The sequence below is a fragment of the Centropristis striata genome, chromosome 18, assembly GCF_030273125.1.
Source record: "Centropristis striata isolate RG_2023a ecotype Rhode Island chromosome 18, C.striata_1.0, whole genome shotgun sequence".
Classification (NCBI taxonomy): domain Eukaryota; kingdom Metazoa; phylum Chordata; class Actinopteri; order Perciformes; family Serranidae; genus Centropristis; species Centropristis striata.
In genome coordinates, this window is record NC_081534.1 from 4,056,054 (window position 1) to 4,077,067 (window position 21,014).

The 21,014-nt window shown below is 39.3% G+C and overlaps 3 protein-coding genes across 6 annotated transcripts in view; all 3 read right to left on the reverse strand.

The window, feature by feature from the left end:
* The window catches only part of ppp2r5cb (protein phosphatase 2, regulatory subunit B', gamma b), a 29,806-nt gene extending 23,723 nt beyond the window's left edge, over positions 1-6,083 (reverse strand). For 2 of the 3 annotated variants that reach the window (XM_059356181.1, XM_059356179.1), the window contains exons 1-3: positions 6,014-6,082; positions 5,419-5,478; positions 583-748 (exon numbers count right to left, since the gene is read on the reverse strand). In XM_059356181.1, coding sequence (XP_059212164.1) covers positions 583-748; positions 5,419-5,478; positions 6,014-6,040 — 253 coding nt within the window. In that variant the 5' untranslated portion in view covers positions 6,041-6,082. Of the gene's footprint in view, positions 1-582; positions 749-5,418; positions 5,479-6,013 lie in introns of all 3 variants that reach the window. The other variant, XM_059356180.1, reaches the window with a different exon arrangement.
* A 1,369-nt stretch (positions 6,084-7,452) lies between these two features.
* hsp90aa1.2 (heat shock protein 90, alpha (cytosolic), class A member 1, tandem duplicate 2) lies at positions 7,453-14,251 on the reverse strand. The gene is made up of 11 exons (XM_059356175.1): positions 14,115-14,251; positions 12,169-12,318; positions 11,630-11,996; positions 11,076-11,209; positions 10,641-10,976; positions 10,361-10,526; positions 10,087-10,277; positions 9,243-9,390; positions 8,877-9,145; positions 8,045-8,378; positions 7,453-7,888 (listed from the first exon to the last, which is right to left on the reverse strand). Exons 2-11 carry the CDS (start codon positions 12,316-12,318, stop codon positions 7,776-7,778), a joined length of 2,208 nt encoding a protein of 735 aa, XP_059212158.1. The 5' UTR covers positions 14,115-14,251; the 3' UTR covers positions 7,453-7,775.
* A 728-nt stretch (positions 14,252-14,979) lies between these two features.
* Positions 14,980-19,544, reverse strand: hsp90aa1.1 (heat shock protein 90, alpha (cytosolic), class A member 1, tandem duplicate 1). Of its 2 annotated transcripts, XM_059355916.1 has the most exons (11): positions 19,533-19,544; positions 18,499-18,618; positions 18,027-18,393; positions 17,785-17,918; positions 17,391-17,696; positions 17,129-17,294; positions 16,787-16,977; positions 16,531-16,678; positions 16,170-16,438; positions 15,464-15,797; positions 14,980-15,376 (listed from the first exon to the last, which is right to left on the reverse strand). In XM_059355916.1, exons 1-11 carry the CDS (start codon positions 19,542-19,544, stop codon positions 15,267-15,269), a joined length of 2,157 nt encoding a protein of 718 aa, XP_059211899.1. In that variant the 3' UTR covers positions 14,980-15,266. The 2 variants fall into 2 exon arrangements, with proteins under 2 accessions (XP_059211899.1, XP_059211898.1); XM_059355915.1 differs by lacking the exon at positions 19,533-19,544 and having other exon boundaries at positions 18,499-18,645.
* Between the last annotated feature and the right edge of the window lie 1,470 nt (positions 19,545-21,014).

Below are 21,014 nucleotides of genomic sequence, written 5' to 3' on the forward strand. Positions count from 1 at the left end.
TAGTATGCCTGGCAGACATTGCTGGTCACTGGCAACATCCTGAAACACAAGGACCATGGAATTAAAGCTTTATCTCTGGATTACCACTAAATATAGACGCTTGGGTTAAATCCAGCGCAAAGTCCATGCCATGTACGTCCTCTGTTTGTTTCCATGTATTGCGTAATGTCATGTTCGGCTTGGTATTAATGAGGGTGATGCAGCAGGGGATGTTCATAGATGTTTCAAAGTGGAAAGAAAATAACTGAGTGTGCGCTTGTAAGTATGCACGTCTGTGAGGCCTGCACTTATCTGTGTCAAGATTACAGGGATTTCTTGAGCAACCTGCCTAAAGGGAAAATCTGCTTTATGTATGACTTCTTTCTTGAGTCACGAATTGGGGCTCAAAAACATTTCAAATTCATGACTTTTTCCCCCACAAAAGGCAGATTGTCTATCACTCCACAACCATGTTCAGAGCTTCCCAGCACCAGAAACGGCACTTTACTAAATGTGTTTATATACGTGCAAAACCTACAGCAATGGTTGGTTAGTAAATGATGTGATTGGATGACAGGATTTAGTGATTGTACCAGTAAATACCTTTGAAAGCGGGCAGTTTCTGCAGCTCCCTTGTGTTGCTCAAGCTGAAACGAGAGGAGCTCTGCCTCTTGTCCTTTTTGACAGGTGTCTGGGAACCTGGCTGCTTCCCCTTTAGCAGCTGAGTTGTGGGAGGAACACTATTGCCTGCCTTCCTGTTAGAGCTCTGCTGAAACAAGAGAAAAACCCACATTAGTGACACTGAGGTAACAAAGAACATGTGGTGTCTGTGTGAAACAGAGTGCAAGCACCTCTTTAGGAATCTGATAAAACTGTGTGACTGCCAGACACTAGATGGGACATTTTACAGTATGTCACTATGTGCTAAACAGGACAATGCTGTGCATTATGCAACTAAGGTCATAAACCACACTTTACCCAATGTACCGATTCTATATATAGCTGTACATGTATCTTGGCACACTTTAAGGTCACATGGGAAAAAACAAACCATTCTGGCTTTTTTATCTACATCTTTATCACAGCATACCCAGCTGTGTCTCAGAAGACTTGAAAACACCCAGACCTGTTATGAGAGCTGGATATAATCCTGATGTGGGATCAACTGAATGTGACAAGTTTCTCACAGCTGGCGCCATCTACACCCATTCATCAACACACACCTGATGGCACAGAGCTTACTTCACCAGATGCAGCTGTGGCACTGTGTCAGTCTGAGTCGCATGGGGAATTATCTAATTCAGTTAAGACCCAGCTAAAGTTGGTCACAGTCTGCAGGCAGCACTACAAGACAGCAGCTTAAGAGCTAGGCCACTAGCAAGCTGTCGAGTAAAGTGGGAAAAAAGCTGAGCTGGCCTCTACTATGAACTAGATTACATATTCATGTAATACAAAGATAGGAAGTAACTCATCTACTTGTAAATTCATTAAGCTAACATAGAAACATCTGTCATCTGGGATTTTTCTGAATCAATGCTTTGAATGTATGTACCTCGTCACTAATATGATTGTTAACAAAACACAAATTAAAGCCTTCCTTCACCTTCAAGCATGTTTTAAACATCACCAGCACCCTAAACTGTGGTAAATTGTATATTTAGATTAAGATTTAGATTAAGATTCTGTTATTTGTCCCACAATGGGGAAATTCAACCTCTGCATTTAACGCATCCTTTTTGACACACCAGTGAACACACCATGTTTAGGAGCAGTGGGCAGCACATTTCTGCGTGGGTGTGGGGGGGTTAGGAGCCTTGCTCAAGGGCAACTCAGTCCTTTACCTGTCCATCCTTGGATTCAAATCTGCAGCCCTCCAGTTACACACCTGATTCCTAACCTCTAGGCCACGGATATACAGTGCATATAATATACTCATTATTTAACTTCTTCGTCATGTCATTGTACTTTAAACAACATACAATATGTTTCTTAACAGCATTCTACATAGCAGATTACAGGAAAACACAACTAATGTTTCAATATAAGTCCTCCGTTTGTTAGTAGACTTGACATCCTAAATAACCTAAACCTTCTGAAAATCCAAACTATTAAGAAACCCTGTAACAGCACCTTAAAATTAGGAACCCAGTATATATAATGAACACTCCCTTTGGCCACAACACTTCTGGTTACCAAGAATATGAGACAAAAGGGGAGGGGTGGGGGTTAAAAGAACAGCTTGCAGCCCAGCTATTTCAATTTGACACTAGGTTGGGACAATGGCAGATCTGCGGCATGGCTGCTGACACACAACAGAAATCCTGATTGCTGCAGTTTCTTGCTAAGAGACAGCTAAGAGGCTGCAACCACAGTTGAAACACAGGTGAAATAAGAATTCAGAAGGTTGAATATTTTGGAAGATGAATTTAAACTCTTCTTAATAACTGACATGAAGATAAGAAGTCGACATTGTGTTTTGGGCAATACTTTAAAGTGATATTTAAATAACAAGTAACAGTCTGTCTTGGTTGCAAATAGGGAGCAGATAATTTGTTTAAGCCTTATTATTGTGATCATTTTATATTACATGAACTGAACTGTGTATTACAGCAGCCACCAAAACACTAACAGGTGGTCAACAGCCGTTGGAATATGAATATTAAATGTCGAGCAAAGAGGAGAACCACATTTTGCTGCACAAACAGATGTCAGCTGTCATACCAGCCCTGAAAAAAGGACTTCCCATGACAAAGAAAACCCTTCAGTTCTTTGAAGATTAAAGAAAGATTAAATCTTTCCATGATAGTTCAGTAATGTTTATATATGTTGATTACAGAGGTCATGGAAGACCTTTTACTTTAATCTGTTGTTTGTTGAATGTGTTCACGGATGCATTTTATCTTGGAAATATCATGGGAGTAGTGTTTGAAACCATACTGTGCACCTGGTCCCATTGGATGCCCTCATACTTTTTTACAAATACAGTATGTGATGGCAGTGCAATATAGTGACGTAATGATTCACACCAGATGCATTTGCTTTTACAGGACCAACACAGTGTTTAACAGTTTGTAATGTGGGCTGTATATACCCCTTTAGCTTTTCCAGATGTGACTTCAGATGCAAGCAAAGGAGTCAAAGGCTGTTACCAGTTTTCAATGTTTTATTATAAATCTTGACAGGTTATATAGATTGGTGCATTGGTGTCTGTGATCACTTCTGTAGTAATTTCTGAGGCACCAATCCTGTAGAGTGTTTCCCTTTCTGTTTTGTTGATTTAAAGATAACCAGTTCTGCTCGGCCAGTACAATTTGTTCATATTTGTTGGATATTTGAGTATGGCAAAGAGCTTTTAGCCTCCTTAGAACTGTATTTATTAGCTCATGTTATGCTGAAAGTAAGTAAAGTAAGAATATAGAATGAACAACAACATGATTCCACTAGGTGACACATACTGCTTGCTGAACATAATGACTTACTCATCTAGCTAGATTTATAATTCTGATAAGCTTAGTACAATGTTGTTTTATCTGGATTATTGGCTAGTAAAGTATTATGGGAGGCATGCACAAAGGCCTGCACGGACAACATTACCTTCAACCTCATCTAGATTGTTTGATTGACAGAAAAATAATCAGAAACTATTTTGACAATAGATTAATTGTTAAAGCAAAATTTCAAGCAAAACAATGGCAGAAAATGCCTTGTTCAGTTTCTGAAATATGGCAATTCCCTACTTTTCAGATTAAACTAAATAACGTTGGGTTGTGTATTGACAAAACAAGATATCACCTTGGATTTAAGAAATTGGAATGAACGTTTTTCACGATTTATTAACATTTTATAGATGATTATTCATAATAATGATTTACTGATAAATCAAGAATATAATCAGCAGCTTATAATGAAAATAATCATTAGTTGCAGTCCTTTCTAAGACTTTATCTGCATATTGAAAAATGTCAGTTATTGTACATGGAAGTTGTATTAGAAAGGATTTTAGAAAGTGTGTTAATATTAAATAAAAGCTTGTCTTCTATTTTCTATACTATGATAATTAAACAGTCCAAATAGCAAGAACCTTGTTGAACTGCTTGGCTGGTTCCCTAAACTAATGTCATTTACAAGCACTAGATTATCAACATACACGGCATGAGTCACTAAAGGTCAACCTTGATCCAGGTACAACCAAGTCCTGTCAATGAGTGCAAGACAAAATCACTGCAAAGGACATGAATAGAAACTGCGGTTGAGCGTATTGATTCATTATGTCACTGATGTTGCAGTCCATTTTCATGCTGTTATGTCAATGCCATTTCAACTTGTGTAAAACAAAGTCCTACTGTCTTAGAGGAAGTTTCTGTATAACATCACCCTGCCAACTCATTTTTTCCAGTTTTGCAGGAAACACAAAAAACTTCACCAAAAGTGAAGTGAATATGAGATTTATTGATAATTTCACTCAAAAAGAATGTAACAAAGGATGGCTATTATGTAACAACACTGTGTGTAAATTATGTAACTTGAGAAATGACTTAAGCATTTTTTTGAACATGCCTTTGTGACTTAAGCAAGATATAGTAACACTTTATTTTGAAGGTGTTTACATAAGAGTCACACAAGCCTGTCAGAAACATGACATGACAAGTATCATAAGCATTAATGTTATTTCAAAGTGTCATTAATGTTCATGACACATCTCATGTCATTTTATGACATGCTCATGTCACTCTTATGTAGACACCTTCAAAATAAAGTGTTACCATACCTTGCTTAAGTCACAAAGGCATGTTCAAAAAAATTGCCTAAGTCACATTTTATTTTGACTTAGGCATAATAAATCCACTTAACATGGACATGAGAAGTATCATAAGCATTAATGTTACTTCAAAGTGTCATTAATGTTCATGACACATCTCATGTCATTTTATGACATGCTCATGTCACTCTAATGTAGACACCTTCAAAATAAAGTGTTACCATACCTTGCTTAAGTCACAAAGGCATGTTCAAAAAAATTGCCTAAGTCACATTTTATTTTGACTTAGGCATAATAAATCCACTTAACATGGACATGAGAAGTATCATAAGCATTAATGTTACTTCAAAGTGTCATTAATGTTCATGACACATCTCATGTCATTTTATGACATGCTCATGTCACTCTTATGTAGACACCTTCAAAATAAAGTGTTACCATACCTTGCTTAAGTCACAAAGGCATGTTCAAAAAAAATTGCCTAAGTCACATTTTATTTTGACTTAGGCATAATAAATCCACTTAAGTCACACACTTGACATAGGCTATAAGGGGTAAAATCACATGATCTGATCAACTGAGGATGTAGGCGATTTCTCCATGGGCGTCATGAGGAGACGATTTAGGCAAAAAAAAATGACTTAGGCGATTATTGTAACAGTGTCCTGGACTAATGTTACCTCATGCTCTGAATTCTCCTGTCCTCCACTCTTGCCCACTTTACCAGACTTGGGGGACTCCTGAAAGAAAAGGTGGAAGTAGTAAGTAAATGGGTTGACAACATCAGTAAGCAGTCTATCACTGGATTCCGCCATGCGAAAATCCTAGCTAAATATAGCATGTCTGCCCACCCAGTCTCACACTCCTGTTTGAATACACTGGCAAGTCTGCTGCTAGCCAGCTAGCGTTCCTTCAGAGCCAATAGCATTCACACGACCCCGGCTTCCAGCTTTAAGATTATACAAAGTACAAACTAAACACCTAAAACACAAATGTTTGCAAGCATATGCATCAAAAGTATACCATCTTACATATGGGTAGCGGGGCTTTATATAAATGAAGCAGCACAAGTGGCAACATGCTGGCAGAATAGCAGCTAGCTGGTGATGAAGACTGCAGGTATGCTAACGGTAATATGATGGGACACTGCACTGATAGCTAACCTTATATTAAATGCATTGTTTTAAGGTTGGTTCACCGATATATAAACTGAAATGCATCTCATGCAAACTTTATTTTCAAACTCCACAACCTCTTTGAAATTCTCCAACTCACCTTGTCTTTTTTCGTTTTATTCGGCATTGTACAACCGTAACCGCCCTTGCTCCCCTCTCGGATAGTCCACAACCAAAACCTTGACAACTCTCAGGGCACCAAACTGAAAGGCGGTTCAGCCCGTTCTCGCCCTCTGATTGGCTGCTGTCTGTCAGCTGACTGCTACGTCACAGAGTGACACGCCGAGCATTGGTGAACAGTGGGAGCTCCCTGCCGGTGACAGGTGAGCTATTACAACCATACAGTCTATGATTACAACACGTCATGTTCTCATCCAGGGCTGCATTAACGTGCAGGACTTGCCTTATCTTCATAATCTTTTTCTTGAAATCCTATAGTATAGTTCTTATATATAAATATATATTTTAATACTCTGAGCTATCTGTTGTATTTTGTAAATGCTCAAATTATAATGCAATGATAATTTTACTCAAGGTTCCCAGAGGAGGGAGTTCTAGTCAGATGTTTGTATCTGTAGGACTTAGCACACTGAAAGCACTTTTAAGAAATGTGATGTTTAAGTTTATGCAACGTCTGGAGTCCACCAACTGTATCATGGTGGTAATCTGAGATCCCTTTGTGAGCTGCTCCAGGTACACATCCAGACTGAGAGTACACTGGCTGAAATGTCTGTATGTATTTTAATTCTTGTATTTATTTATCTTTTTGTTTGTTTGCTTGTCTTGTTTTTTTGTTTTTTTATCTGTCCTGTCTTGCACGGAGTCTGGCAAATAAACTGAATTGAATTGATAAAGACCCCCCTTTTTTTACTTGGGGATGATCAGTCACTATAATAGGCCAATATGCTGATTGTCTTTCAACTAAATACATTGTATTGTTGGACAGCACAAAACTTGCATATTAAATTCCTGTACCTCCTGCTTTTTTTACTGAATGACTTTAATCACATCCTCTAAAAGTAGGTTTTCCCTAGCTACACAGTTCTTTGGGATATTTAAGCACCTGCTAGAGCTTTCTTTGAATGAAGCAGCCGGCATCATTAGTGTTGCATTACTGCCATCTATTGGAACTTTTTTGTCTCTTACAATGTCTTTTTTTATCCCCAGTTCTACCAAAAAAATCCAGGGGAAAGAACAGGTGCAAATAATCATATAAATGATGTCCGAATTCCTCAAGTGTACATCCTGGCTCACTGGGACAATACAGCAGAGCCATCATTAAGGTGATTGTTAACACCTGTGGTCTTAGTGCTATGACAAGCCAAAATGTCTGCTGCTATGGTGAGTAGCTGGGTGATGTCCTTGGAAGAATAAAATCCTCCTTTTTAGAAATGTGTTTATCCTACGTGACCTAGTGTAGTAGACAGCAATGGATAAATCATATGAACATTATGTTTATACACATAATGCTAATTTCAGGCAACTGCAATGTCTTTCATCTTCATAAACTGATGATCAGTAAGTAACAAGACATGACTTCTTAACATGGTGAACCTTTATTTATGGGTCCCAACAGTATCAATTTTGATATATTTACAGTTAAAGAACACACAAATAACATTGGAATGTCAATAAATACAAAAACAAATGCATTGATCAAACTCAAGTTACAAAAAGTGACAACTTAAAAAATAAAGTTCTAAAAAGGAATGAATTTGAATTGCATATGTTCAATGCATGGGGAAATAAAGGGAACTTGGTCAAAAAGAGGGTGGAGGACCATCCCAGGCTCATTTACCACGTTAAACTCTCAATTTTATACAACACTATTTCTGAATGCTCACAGGCAAAAATAAACAGGCCTAGTCCACCTCCTCCATCCTAGATGTATCATCATCATCCCCTTCAAGAGGGGGCATGTCCTCACTGGGAGCTGTGGTGACTTCTTCTGGTGTCAGATCATCTTCATCAATACCTAAAACAGGATGGAAGCATATGAAGGAGTCAAGACATATTATTGGCAGATGTGTTGCACATTAAACCGCAACAATTTATAGCCCCAAAATGTGCAGGAAGCTTATATAAAATTGGGAAAAAGCTTAACATTGTGTCAATAAACACAGGCACTCACCAAGACCTAGCTTGATCATTCTGTAGATGCGATTGGAATGAGTCTGCGGGTCATCCAGGCTAAACCCTGAAGAGAGCAGGGCAGTCTCAAAGAGCAGGATGACTAGATCTTTAACAGACTTGTCATTCTTGTCGGCCTCTGCCTTCTGCCTCAGGGTCTCCACGATCGGGTGGTCAGGGTTGATCTCTAGGTGTTTTTTAGCAGCCATGTAGCCCATGGTGGAGTTGTCCCTCAGAGCCTGGGCCTTCATGATCCTCTCCATGTTGGCTGTCCAGCCGTAGGTGCTGGTGACGATGCAGCAGGGGGAAGAGACCAGGCGGTTGGAGACTGTGACCTGTGGAGGTCAATAATAAACACCATTTAATAGGAGCAGACAGAAGTACTGTAAGGATGACCCTGTAATGCTGTTTTGTACTGTAACATTGTACTATGTTTTATTGGGTCTAATGATTAGTTTGTATTACTTATATTTCATTTTGAAACTCCATGGTGGATAATTTCTTTTTTCTATTTGCTCTTTTACATATGTCTACCTTTCCCAGTTTGTTCAAAGTTCTCAAATGTAATACGTTTAACTTTCTGTATCTTGCTTCTTGTTTTGTAAACAAAAAACCTTGATTGTGAGTGGCAGAAATACTATTGTATATTGTCTGAAAGTAAGCACTGTATGATAATGCTCTCACAAAATAAAAATAAAAAATATAAAAAAAAAACAAAAAAAAAAACACCATTTGATAGCTGTAGTTGCACAACAGATTGATAAACACAATATTAAGTTCTATGACACCTCACGGGTTGTTTTAAAGCAGTTTAACTATTGATTCCTTCTCACCTTCTCCACTTTCTTCTCCAAGATGTCCTTCATTATCTTGCACAAGCTCTCAAATTGAGTCTTCTTTTCCTCCTGCTTCTTCTTCTCATCCTCATCCTCAGGCAGCTCCAGGCCTTCCTTAGTCACTGAAACCAGGTTTTTGCCCTCAAACTCCTTCAGCTGCTGGACACAGTACTCATCGATGGGCTCGATCATATAAATGACCTCGAGGCCGGCTTTGCGGAGGCGCTCCACGAAGGCAGAGTTAGCCACCTGGTCTTTGGTCTCACCTGAAATACATGGCAACACATTCATGTTATATCACAATGACAATTAATTATGCTTTTTAAAACACATGAACAGTTTATGGATGAAGAGCATCCTTACCAGTGATGTAGTAAATATGTTTCTGGTTGTCCTTCATACGTGTAACATAGTCCTTCAGGGAAACCACCTCGTCTCCAGAAGCTGAGGTATAGTATCGCAGAAGCTCAGATAGCTTCTTTTTGTTTTGAGAATCCTCGTGGATGCCAAGCTGAGAGAGGAATAAAAAAGGTAAATGTCGTTCAAATGTGCAACTAAAAAAAAGTTCCATCAGTAAATCAGCTTATCAATGACTATTTTTTAATTGCAATATTTCACTCTTTTTTTCTCTTTGTTTCCCTCTTGTTACTTCTTAATTATATGTATTACCACTGTTAATAAATAAATAACAGTAACATTTTTTGTGGTTCTGTGGGGTGGGAGAGATATACTGAAACTGTTATAAAATTGTTTTCTCAATTTACATTTTTATTTATTTTATTGTGCTAAGAAAATTACAACTATATTAGTGTTTAACATGTTAAAACACTGATATTGGTCTCCAAAGTGTAAGCATTGATAACCAGAGTGCCCCCATTTAAACATAAGATGGAAGTAAGGAGTAACCAACTGAGACTGAAAGCAGCTTTTCTTTAGGACAATATGGCCAAAGGATGAGACAGATGGCTACTGTTTAAAAGGTCAGAGGAACAAATGGTAATCATTAACAACAATTATTTTCTTTTAAAGCTTTGCATGTTTAGCACACATTAGCTCCATCTTGCTAAAATTCAGATTACAATTGGTAGTGATGATGTAATGGTATTAATAAAGTATCAAACCTAGGAACAAGGGTTTAACACAAGGTTCCTGTGTGATAAGATTAGGAACTCTTGCAGCTTACATGGTGCACTGTGAAGACACTAACCTTGATGTTCTTGGAGAACTGCTCGTAGTACTTTTTGTAGTTGTCCTTGTCTTCTGCGAGTTCAGTGAAGAGTTCCAGGCACTTCTTGACCAGGTTCTTGCGGATGACCTTCAGGATCTTACTCTGCTGCAGCATCTCTCTGGAGATGTTCAGGGGCAGATCCTCAGAGTCCACCACACCCTTGATGAAATCTGAGAAAACAGATAAAGAGCTGATTACTTGATTTATGAACTAATTATACATACCAGTAGACCATATTCAGGGTGATACTCACTGAGGTACTCAGGGATGAGCTCATCACAGTTGTCCATGATGAAGACCCTGCGCACATAAAGCTTAATGTTGTTCTTCTTCTTCTTGTTCTCAAAGAGGTCGAAGGGAGCGCGACGAGGCACAAAGAGCAGGGCGCGGAACTCCAGCTGACCCTCTACTGAAAAGTGCTGTGAGAAAGAGGGTCATTCAGATCAGGGTCAGTTTTCAAATATCACACAACTTTATTTTATTTCATATTAAAATATGTTTTAAATGGATAAAGAAATCATTAAGAGATCTACCTTGACAGCTAGGTGGTCTTCCCAGTCGTTGGTAAGACTCTTGTAGAACTCTCCGTACTCCTCATTAGTGATGTCATCAGGATTACGGGTCCACAGGGGTTTGGTCTTGTTCAGCTCTTCCTGGTCAATATACTTCTCCTTGATCTTCTTCTTCTTCTTCTTTTTGTCTGAACACTTGTCATGGTCGTGGTCATGGTCGTGCTCCTCATCTGACCCAACATCCTCAATCTCAGGCTTATCCTCGTCCTTGTCCTCTTCTTCATCCTTGTCTTTCTCCTTCTCCTCCTCCTCCTCCGCCTCATCGTCACTCACCTCCTTGTCACGCTCTTTCTCCACCTGAGTAAAAACAGAACTCTCAGTCACTGGCTGTGGTTTTTGGGTTACTTTTTTAATGTTGGTTAATTTATTAATTAAACAACTTAAATGAGTACTTACAAAGAGTGTGATGGGATAGCCAATAAACTGTGAATGCTTCTTCACAATCTCTTTGACTCTTCGCTCCTCAATGTATTCCATTTGGTCTTCTTTCAAGTGCAGAATCACCCTGGTGCCACGGCCAATGGGCTCAGCTATATGGGAAAAATATTAATCAGTGCAAATTACAGATAACCCTCCACCTTCTATAGGTACCATTTATCAATAAAACTAAATTGTTTTTTTGTTTTTTTTATGCCAGTCCAGAATGTTGGTGTCATGTTGTTTAAGGATTTACACAGAGTAGTTTGAGTCTTTTTTTTTCTTTTTTAATTATTTGGTTATCGTCAATGTATATTTGTTTTCCTTTGATGTTCTGTCTGCCTGACTGAAACATGAGTGTTTAAGTGGACCTGGATTGGGGGGGGTTCACAACTTTTGTAAAAAAAAATGCTTAACCAATGATGTCAATGTTTTCACTATGAAAAAAAAGTAAATAAAGTTGTAAAAAATAAAAAAATAAAATTGTTAAATAGTAAAAAAAAAGAAAAAAAAATGGCTGTTATATTACTTACAGGTATCCACTTTAACAGTGAATGAGCCTCCAGCAGAGGATTCCCAAGCGTACTGCTCATCATCATTGTGTTTGGTGATGACAGTCACCTTCTCAGCCACCAGGTAGGCAGAGTAGAAACCCACACCAAACTGACCGATCATGGAGATGTCGGCTCCAGCCTGCAGGGCCTCCATGAAAGCCTTGGTGCCAGACTTGGCGATTGTGCCCAGATTGTTGATCAGGTCGGCTTTGGTCATACCGATACCTGTGTCAATCAACGTTAGGGTGCGTTCCTCTTTGTTCGGAATGATTTCGATTTTGAGGTCTTTGCCATTGTCAAGCTTTGTGGGATCAGTGAGACTCTCATAGCGGATTTTGTCAAGGGCCTAAAGGGGGAAAAAATAAATAAATAATTAAAGATTTGTCCTTGATTATTAGCATATTTGTATGCATCATAGCCACAACGTATCACAATACTTAAATCAAGCTCAATATACATCCTTGACACAACATGATCTTAAGGAAAAAGTGTTAGGCTTAATGCTATGACAAACTTACATCTGAGGAGTTGGAGATAAGCTCCCTAAGGAAGATCTCTTTGTTGGAATAGAAAGTGTTGATGATCAGAGACATAAGCTGAGCGATCTCAGCCTGAAATGCAAATGTCTCAGCCTCCTCCTCCATTGGTTGGTCGTGTGATTCAGGCATCTAAGCAGGGGGACAAATTATCATTTTTAGAATTTTTAGAGCATGCATATATCATGGATTACACAAGCACATAGACACAAAATAAATCGTATGTTCTATCAGCTGGCACCATTTTCTCTCCCTAGTGCAGTGCAGAGAGGCTTACACAATTATTTTAATTAGATTAGAAAACTGAATGCATTGCCACAAGGAGTAACCTTGGACACTTTTGCACGACTAAGTCTGACCTAGTAGTTGTTCTCGTCCATTTTTTTTCAGGCATGTTATGGCACACACAGCACAAGCATGTTCATTGGTGAGTGGATCCACTGCAGCACAGTGAGTCACTACACTGTCACACCTACAGCAAGCACTGCTAATCACCCATGGGTAATATGTAAGTAGAAGTTGTACTGTACTATATAGTATAATTGAATCAAAACAACAACAAATTACCAATCTCAGTGACTGAATTAATACATCTGACATATATCTGTAATTACTTCATGTAATTAAGTATGCATTAATTTTATCCGTCCCCTGTCAGTGCCACTCTCAAAACATTGACCAGATAAGCAGTTCAGTTGTCTAAAGTCTAAACTAATAGCGTGGTATGGCTCAGTACTGGTTATGAATAAGCATGTGTAGCTTGTGGTGGCAGGTGGTGTGACAGACTGCCCAGCTCTGCTCAGTGCCCCACCTGCCTATAATCCATCTTTGGCAAATTCGACAAAATCCACCTGCTTGTGCCATTACACAAGATTCATGTACATTTTGGTTTCTGTAATTACAATAAAAAGTGTATGTGGAGATCATAGAAAGTTAATTGTACTGAGCACATTTAAAATAATCTAGATTGTCTGGAATTACTCATTAGACAGACCTCATAGATGGATGAAATGGTGTTTTGTTGCAGTTTTAGCCCACAAATGTTGACAGATCATTCCAGTTTAATTATAAACAGTGTTATCCTCTATCCTAGTGCATTGATATAGTAAAATATTGGCTGATCAGAGAGGAGAGCGTGGTTAGGATTACATATCAGTAAGAATGACTCCACCTGCCGGTTTCCCAGGTGAATTGCACGTTTCTAGAAGGTACCAAGAGGGGAACAGAACTCTCTAGCAGTTTCCAAAGGGATCGAAAGCTCCTCCTCTGAACCGTCTGATGAGGTTCTGTGAATGATCACCCTGTACTTCATTGAGCTTACACTGAAATCCCTGTAGTGGTGTCGTATGGACAGTAAATCTGTGGGAAATCTGACTTGAGTGTAACGAACCTAAATTGTGTGCCTGCTTAACAGAATTGCACCTGACAAGTGCAAGCATCATGTAGTCCATGTGGCACAGCTTAGAGCGCTGCAAAGGTAATATGGTCGGGATAGCTGCCAAGATAATGTTGGAAAAAGTTTTGACGTGGGCAATAAACACTGACATGCCATGGAAATTATTTGTCATTACCATTAGACACCTTGATGTAAAGATGTAAACATAAATTGCAGGCCTATGGCTATAATATTGTCATAAGCTGATTATAACACGGTGTGCATGGACAAGATGTACTCATAGTAACTACCATCAGCATCCAGGCATGTCAGAATATTTTAACATTATTGTCATGTTATAAAATATTAGCTTCGATAGAAAACGGTTAAGCGATATATTATATATATATATATATATATATATATATATATATATATATATATATATTAGCTAATATAACCAGGAATTTGAAAGTGTATTAGTATGTAGTCATCCGTTGCATCTCGTTTTAATTGTATAATTTGTATAAAAAAAATATGTCAATTTATTTACCTTGGTCCTCAGTGTATCGCAACTCCCGTGGAGGTCGATGCTAAGTCGTAGACAGCCCGGCTACTGAGATATTTAACGCTGACAGGTTAGCTGTGCAGCTTTTCTGCCCTTTAGAGCGTTCCAGAAATCCTCACATGAGCTTCCAGAACCATCTGGAATCTTGCTCGCTTCAGCTCGGCGGGGGCCGCTGATTGGCCCGCTGGGCTGTCAATCATGATGTGTGTCTACGCCTCTGTCCATTCATGGCTAGAGTGGGCGGGGCTTGGAGGAGGGGGAGGCTGAGCCGGCTGAGGAGGGCGTGTAGGAGCTGAAGGACTCGAATGAACCATGCGGTGGTCACTGAAAATTCCAGAACTCTCAATAAAATAAAAGAAGTTCAAAATGAAAGTTAGCCTACTTCACTAGTATTATGAATAGAACTTTTTAACTAGGGCTGCAACTAACTTATTTTCATTATCAATTAATCTGTTTATTATTTAAACGATTAATCGATTAGTTGTTTGGTCAATAAAATGTTGAAAAATATCAATCAGTGTTTCCCAAACCACACGATGACGTCCTCAAATCTCTTGTATTGTCCACAAACCAAAGAGATATTCAGTTTATTGTCATTAAATAACAAAGACACCAGAAATATTCACATTGAAGAAGCTGAAATCAGTCTTTTTTTTGTCTTTAAAACTGCTCAAACCAATTTTTCGATTATCAAAATAGTTGACGATTAATTCAATAATCGATTATTGTTTGATTAATCGATTAATTGTTGCAGCTCTACTTTGTAGGAACCTAAGTGATGAAAGTTGCACTCAATGGAGTCAATAAGTGAGATTGAAGGTCTTATTTCTAAATATTTTTTATTACAAATTTGAATGCATTTCATAAAAAATGTAATAGTTACAAAAAGAGACATAAGTCAAATCCCCAGTGACTTTATATTACTCTTAATGGTTGTCAGTAGTTTTATCTAAGCAGCTGAATCAATGTAGACGACTAAGCCACACTGTGGCCTACATTCATTCCATTAATTAACTTGTATTGACCAGTTAATACTGTTTAAGAAATGCCAGTTGTGTAAGAGTGACACACTATCAGAAGAAGCAACATAATTACAAAAATAATTATTAAGAAAGCAGGAAAGAGTCTCCTAAGTATTTAGTCAACTTCCTCCATTCTTGATGTGTCATCATCTCCTTCCAAGACTGGCATATCTTCATCTGCGGGCTGAATGAGGTCCTCAACTGCGGAGTCGTCATCATCAATGCCTGCGAAAGAGAATGTATTAATTAGCAATCAAGGTTTCTTGTAATGCAAAACAAGCAGACTAATTCATGAGAGGGGGAGAAACGTACCAAGACCAAGCTTGATCATTCTGTAGATGCGGTTGGCATGTGTCTGTGGGTCCTCCAGTGTGAATCCTGAAGACAGCAGAGCGGTCTCAAACAGGAGGATGACAAGGTCTTTCACTGCCTTATCGTTCTTGTCGGCCTCTGCCTTCACCCTCAAGGTCTCAATGATTGGATGCATAGGGTTGATCTCGAGGTGCTTCTTAGCGGTCATGTAGCCCATGGTGGAGTTATCTCTCAGAGCCTGAGACTTCATGATCCTCTCCATGTTGGCTGTCCAGCCGTAGGTGCTGGTGACGATGCAGCAGGGGGACGAGACCAGGCGGTTGGAGACTGTGACCTGTCAATAATGAAATGTAATATTGTCATGATTAAAAAAATACATTTTAAAAATGGCCAAAATCTTAGAACACTTGACATCCTCTAAGTTGTATTATTACTATTTAAATGTATCTCTTTTATTTGTAAGCCTTATTATTATTGTTTTGGTATTTGATTTGACTCCACCTAGGTTTTTGTTGTTGTTTTTTATTGCTTTTTTTTTAATACTATCATTCTGATATTTTGTGTTGATTTGAAGCATGTATCTTCTTTATTTTTGTATGTGCACGAAAGCAAAAAAACCCAATAAAGAGAAGTTGGAAAACAAAATGGCCATACTATATTAGCATGACATTACTTTTTAGTTCTTTTTTTATGCCATTTCCTTTACCTTTTCAATCTTCTTGTCGAGGATATCCTTCATGATCTTGCAAAGGTTTTCAAATTTGGTTTTGAGCTCCTCCTGCTTCTTCACATCTTCCTCATCCTCAGGCAGCTCCAGGCCTTCCTTGGTCACTGAAACCAGGTTCTTGCCATCGTACTCCTTCAGCTGCTGGACACAGTACTCATCGATGGGCTCGATCATGTAAATGACCTCGAGGCCGGCTTTGCGGAGGCGCTCCACGAAGGCAGAGTTAGCCACCTGGTCTTTGGTCTCACCTGTGAAAGTTAATGTAAATTAATTGAATTGATACGTTCATTGCTAAATCTCTAAATCTCTGAAAAGAAAAGAAGCAAGTTGAATAGCTAACCTGTGATGTAGTAAATGTGTTTCTGGTTGTCCTTCATGCGTGACACATAGTCTTTCAGGGAAACCACCTCATCTCCAGAGGTTGAGGTGTAGTAGCGCAGCAGATCAGACAGCTTCTTCCTGTTCTGAGAGTCTTCATGGATGCCAAGCTAAAATAGTAAATAAAGTGTTAGTAATCATAAGCATTACATGTGAAATTCAGATTTTCTATGTGAAGAGTTAGAGTTAAAGACATTAATCCAGATGGATCAATCTACCTTGATGTTCTTGGAGAACTGCTCGTAGTACTTTTTGTAGTTGTCCCTGTCTTCTGAGAGTTCAGTGAAGAGTTCCAGGCACTTCTTGACCAGGTTCTTGCGGATGACCTTCAGGATCTTACTCTGCTGCAGCATCTCTCTGGAGATGTTCAGGGGCAGATCCTCAGAGTCCACCACACCCTTGATGAAATCTGAATAAAGAAGATAAAGACTGCTAAGCCTTCCAAAGCCAGAAAAATGTAACTTTTTAAAAACATTATCATGTTGCTAACAAAGAGACAGAATGTGTAATTTGAAGTCATTAATATCTTAAAATCAGAAATATATGTTCATGTTACTCACTGAGGTACTCAGGGATGAGCTCATCACAGTTGTCCATGATGAAGACCCTGCGCACGTACAGCTTAATGTTGTTCTTCTTCTTCTTGTTCTCAAAGAGGTCGAATGCAGCCCTTCTGGGTACGAAGAGCAAGGCCCGGAATTCCAGCTGACCCTCCACTGAGAAATGCTGCAAGACACAAGAATGAAGCATGAATTTATTAGCTAAAAGACATTTGCCAAGAGGTAGTTTGGTGGCAATGTTCAGGATGTAGACCCAGCTTACCTTGACAGCAAGGTGGTCCTCCCAATCGTTGGTAAGACTCTTGTAGAACTCTCCGTACTCTTCATTGGTGATGTCATCAGGGTTACGGGTCCAGATTGGCTTGGTCTTGTTCAGCTCCTGGGCATCAATGTACTTTTCCTTGACCTTCTTCTTCCTCTTGTTCTTGCCATCCTTTGAGTCTTCGTCTTCATCGGAGCCCACATCCTCAATCTTAGGTTTGTCCTTGTCCTCAGCAGTATCTTTCTCAGCTTCTTCTTCCTTTTCTCCGGCTTCAAGGTCCACTTCCTTCTCCCTTGTCTTCTCCACCTGGAATATATGAAAAGTGTTGTTTAGAAATTGTGGCATTTTCATTTCAGACTGAACATTCTTATTGGTAATAAAAGTTGGAACTTACATAAAGTGTAATAGGGTAGCCGATGAACTGTGAGTGCTTCTTCACGACTTCCTTGACGCGCTTCTCCTCACAGTATTCTGTCTGATCTTCTTTGAGGTGAAGGATCACTTTGGTGCCTCTGCCAATGGACTCTCCTGGAAGTAGCAATCAAATCAATGATGAGAACAGTGTCCAGTTATGAGTCAAATTATATTCAACTAGAAAATTATTGAATATTATATCATCTCAATGAGAGATCTTACCATTATCAACTTTGACTGTGAATGAGCCTCCAGCTGCAGACTCCCAAATATACTGCTCATCATCATTGTGTTTGGTGATGACAGTCACCTTCTCAGCCACCAGGTAGGCAGAGTAGAAACCCACACCAAACTGACCGATCATGGAGATGTCGGCTCCAGCCTGCAGGGCCTCCATGAAAGCCTTGGTGCCAGACTTGGCGATTGTGCCCAGATTGTTGATCAGGTCGGCCTTGGTCATGCCGATACCTGTGTCAATCAGGGTCAAGGTGCGAGCGTGCAGGTCAGGCTTGATTTCGATTTTCAGCTCCTTGCAGGAGTCAAGACGGCCGGGGTCTGTCAAGCTTTCGTATCTGATTTTGTCCAAGGCCTGTCCAGAGGAGACAAGCTTGTTAGTGATGCTTGCATACATGTGAGGGCTGCTTACATTTAAGGAACCAAGCAACTAGTTTAATAAAGTGTTGATTTTACTTACATCTGAGGAGTTGGAAATGAGCTCTCTAAGGAAGATCTCTTTGTTTGAGTAGAAGGTGTTGATGATAAGGGACATAAGCTGAGCGATCTCAGCCTGGAAGGCAAAAGTCTCCACATCCTCCTCCACAACGTTTCCAGCAGCAGGCATCTAAAGGAAGTCACATATTATATTATGTTATTCTGGATTCGTAATTGTGCTTAAACATACTACTTGGCTGCAAAATAAAATATATTAACATGTAAAACCTCTTGGAAATCATTCCCTGCTGTTACTTTTGAAATCTCTTCCTCCCCCCTTGTTAAAGGCAGCCGCATGGCATGAGGAGGGTCTCTGTCGGTAGATGAACACATGTTGCTTCTGTCAATCAAAGCCTTGCCATTTGCTAAATGGGTGGAGTTCTGCCTCTTGTCCCAACCCCCAAAAGCTTCACCATGTGTCATTCAACACCTTTATCTTAAAGGAATGAATTGCAGCTAGAAAGTTAAAGATGGAATCAAAATGAAATTAGCTTTTTAACCGTAGAACAGTGATGGTTTACTATCTTTTTTTTAATGAGTGAGGCATTTTAATTGCAACAAAATAATTCAGTTTTAACATTTTGTTACTTATTCCTTTATATTCAGGATTATAGGCCATACAGACATCGGCATCTATGGGATTCCATTGATTTTAAGTATTTCTCCTATAATGGTTTTGATACTTTTCTGCATCAACATGTGAAACTGCTGTATCTGCTCTTTGTGCCACCCGGTGTTCCTGATCATCCGCCATTGCTCCCACACTCAGGGTCACCCTGCTTGCCATGTGTTCCTTGCATGTTGCAATCTCACTAAAATAGTGATCTTGAAGGAGCTATTCTGGCACTCTATAAATAACTAATATCTAAATATGTCTTAATCAACCATAGTTTGCTTTTGCTTATACTTCTGCAGTTGTATCAGTTATTTGTTTCATGTTCATGTATTCTAATTTGTAGCAAGTATTCTTGCTGTTCTGCCTGTGCTCCTTCCATTTAGGCAGCCAATATAATGTACATTTTCTCTCATTTGTTTTGATCTTATTTTACTTTTGATATTTTCATGTAAAAGCATAAAGCATAGTTGGATTAGAATTTAGGTGTTGCAGACTTACCTTGAATTGAATCTTTTTCTACAGTCGCTCCTTGATGATAGTCGTCAAATGTATCACTGAGCTTGTCTTCTCTTCTTGAAAAGTGTGCTCCAAGTGTGCCCTTTGCTGCTCCTCCTGTAGGCAGTAAGTCTCGCTTGCTGTGTTCAAGTGACTCTATGAAGGCCCGACGGCATGCGTGTCTTTTTATACTCAAGGGGTGGTTTCCAGAAGCTCCCATTCAGAAGCTTCCAGAAGATACGCTCACTACAGTAAAGGGGGTGTTAAGGAAAGGCCTGGAAGAGGGGGAGACACCAGAGCCCTAAAGTTTATGTGCCCTTATAGGGGTGCAGAGTCACAAGGAGTGCCTGTCACTCACAATGAGAGCTGTCCTGATAGCTTGTCTGGCTTTTAAGCCCCACACCCGCCTGTAAGCGTCACAGCTGTGCCTTGCCTTTGCTATCAGCTGCTGTCATGGTGTCTCATTGGACACACACACACACACACACACACACACACACACACACACACACACACACACACACATACCATAAGGCTTTCTATGTACAGCAGGCCTGTTTCTTTTTTTGGCATGCAAGATTGCAGTGAATCTCAAAAGTTTCACAGATTAGAAGCAGTTTCAACTCTCAAAGAAGCTGTTGTCCACATTAAGAGAAGTAGCTCCTGAGATGCTTTGTTCATGTTATATTCTAAAACAAAATAAAATAAATAAACCTTGTCATAGAAGTTTGCCAAAGCATTCTTAACATGAGGTCCACCAACTGAAACATTTCCAGAACTTTCGGTTGTATCTTGTGGCTTTCATCACTGAATGGACAGAATCAGCCCTCTTAATATGAGTGTTTTGTAGTTTATTGGTTAAACTGTAAAATGTGATTTGTTGGGATCATTGGCAGGCCCTGGTCGGAGGGACAAAGACCACATTAAGGGGATTGTGGATTCAGACCTATAGACTAGGCAGTGCCCTGAGGCTTTGACTGTACCATATGAAACACTTAAATTTCATGATCTGATGTTTAGCAGCATGTCTACATCACAGTCGAAGGAAATGACTCATACAGTTTTATAATACGTGGTTGTTAAAATGTTACCAGTCAAAACTAACTTGACAGGTGATGTCAAGTACTGATGATGTATGGCTTAGTAGGGAACATAACAATATTACACAGGAAAGTAAAAAAAAAAGAGTAATTACACAAAAATAAAAGGAGCAAATTTGCACAAAAAAAAAGTCATGTTGACAAAAGCTATCATAACCAAGAGAGAAGGGAAACAGGTGCAGGCTTTATAGTATGGTGTAGTGTGTCTGCTCTTACCCCCAATGACATTTGCAATGTACCATAAACAACTAACACACAGGGTTTTCAAATGTGGCACTGCAAAGTAAA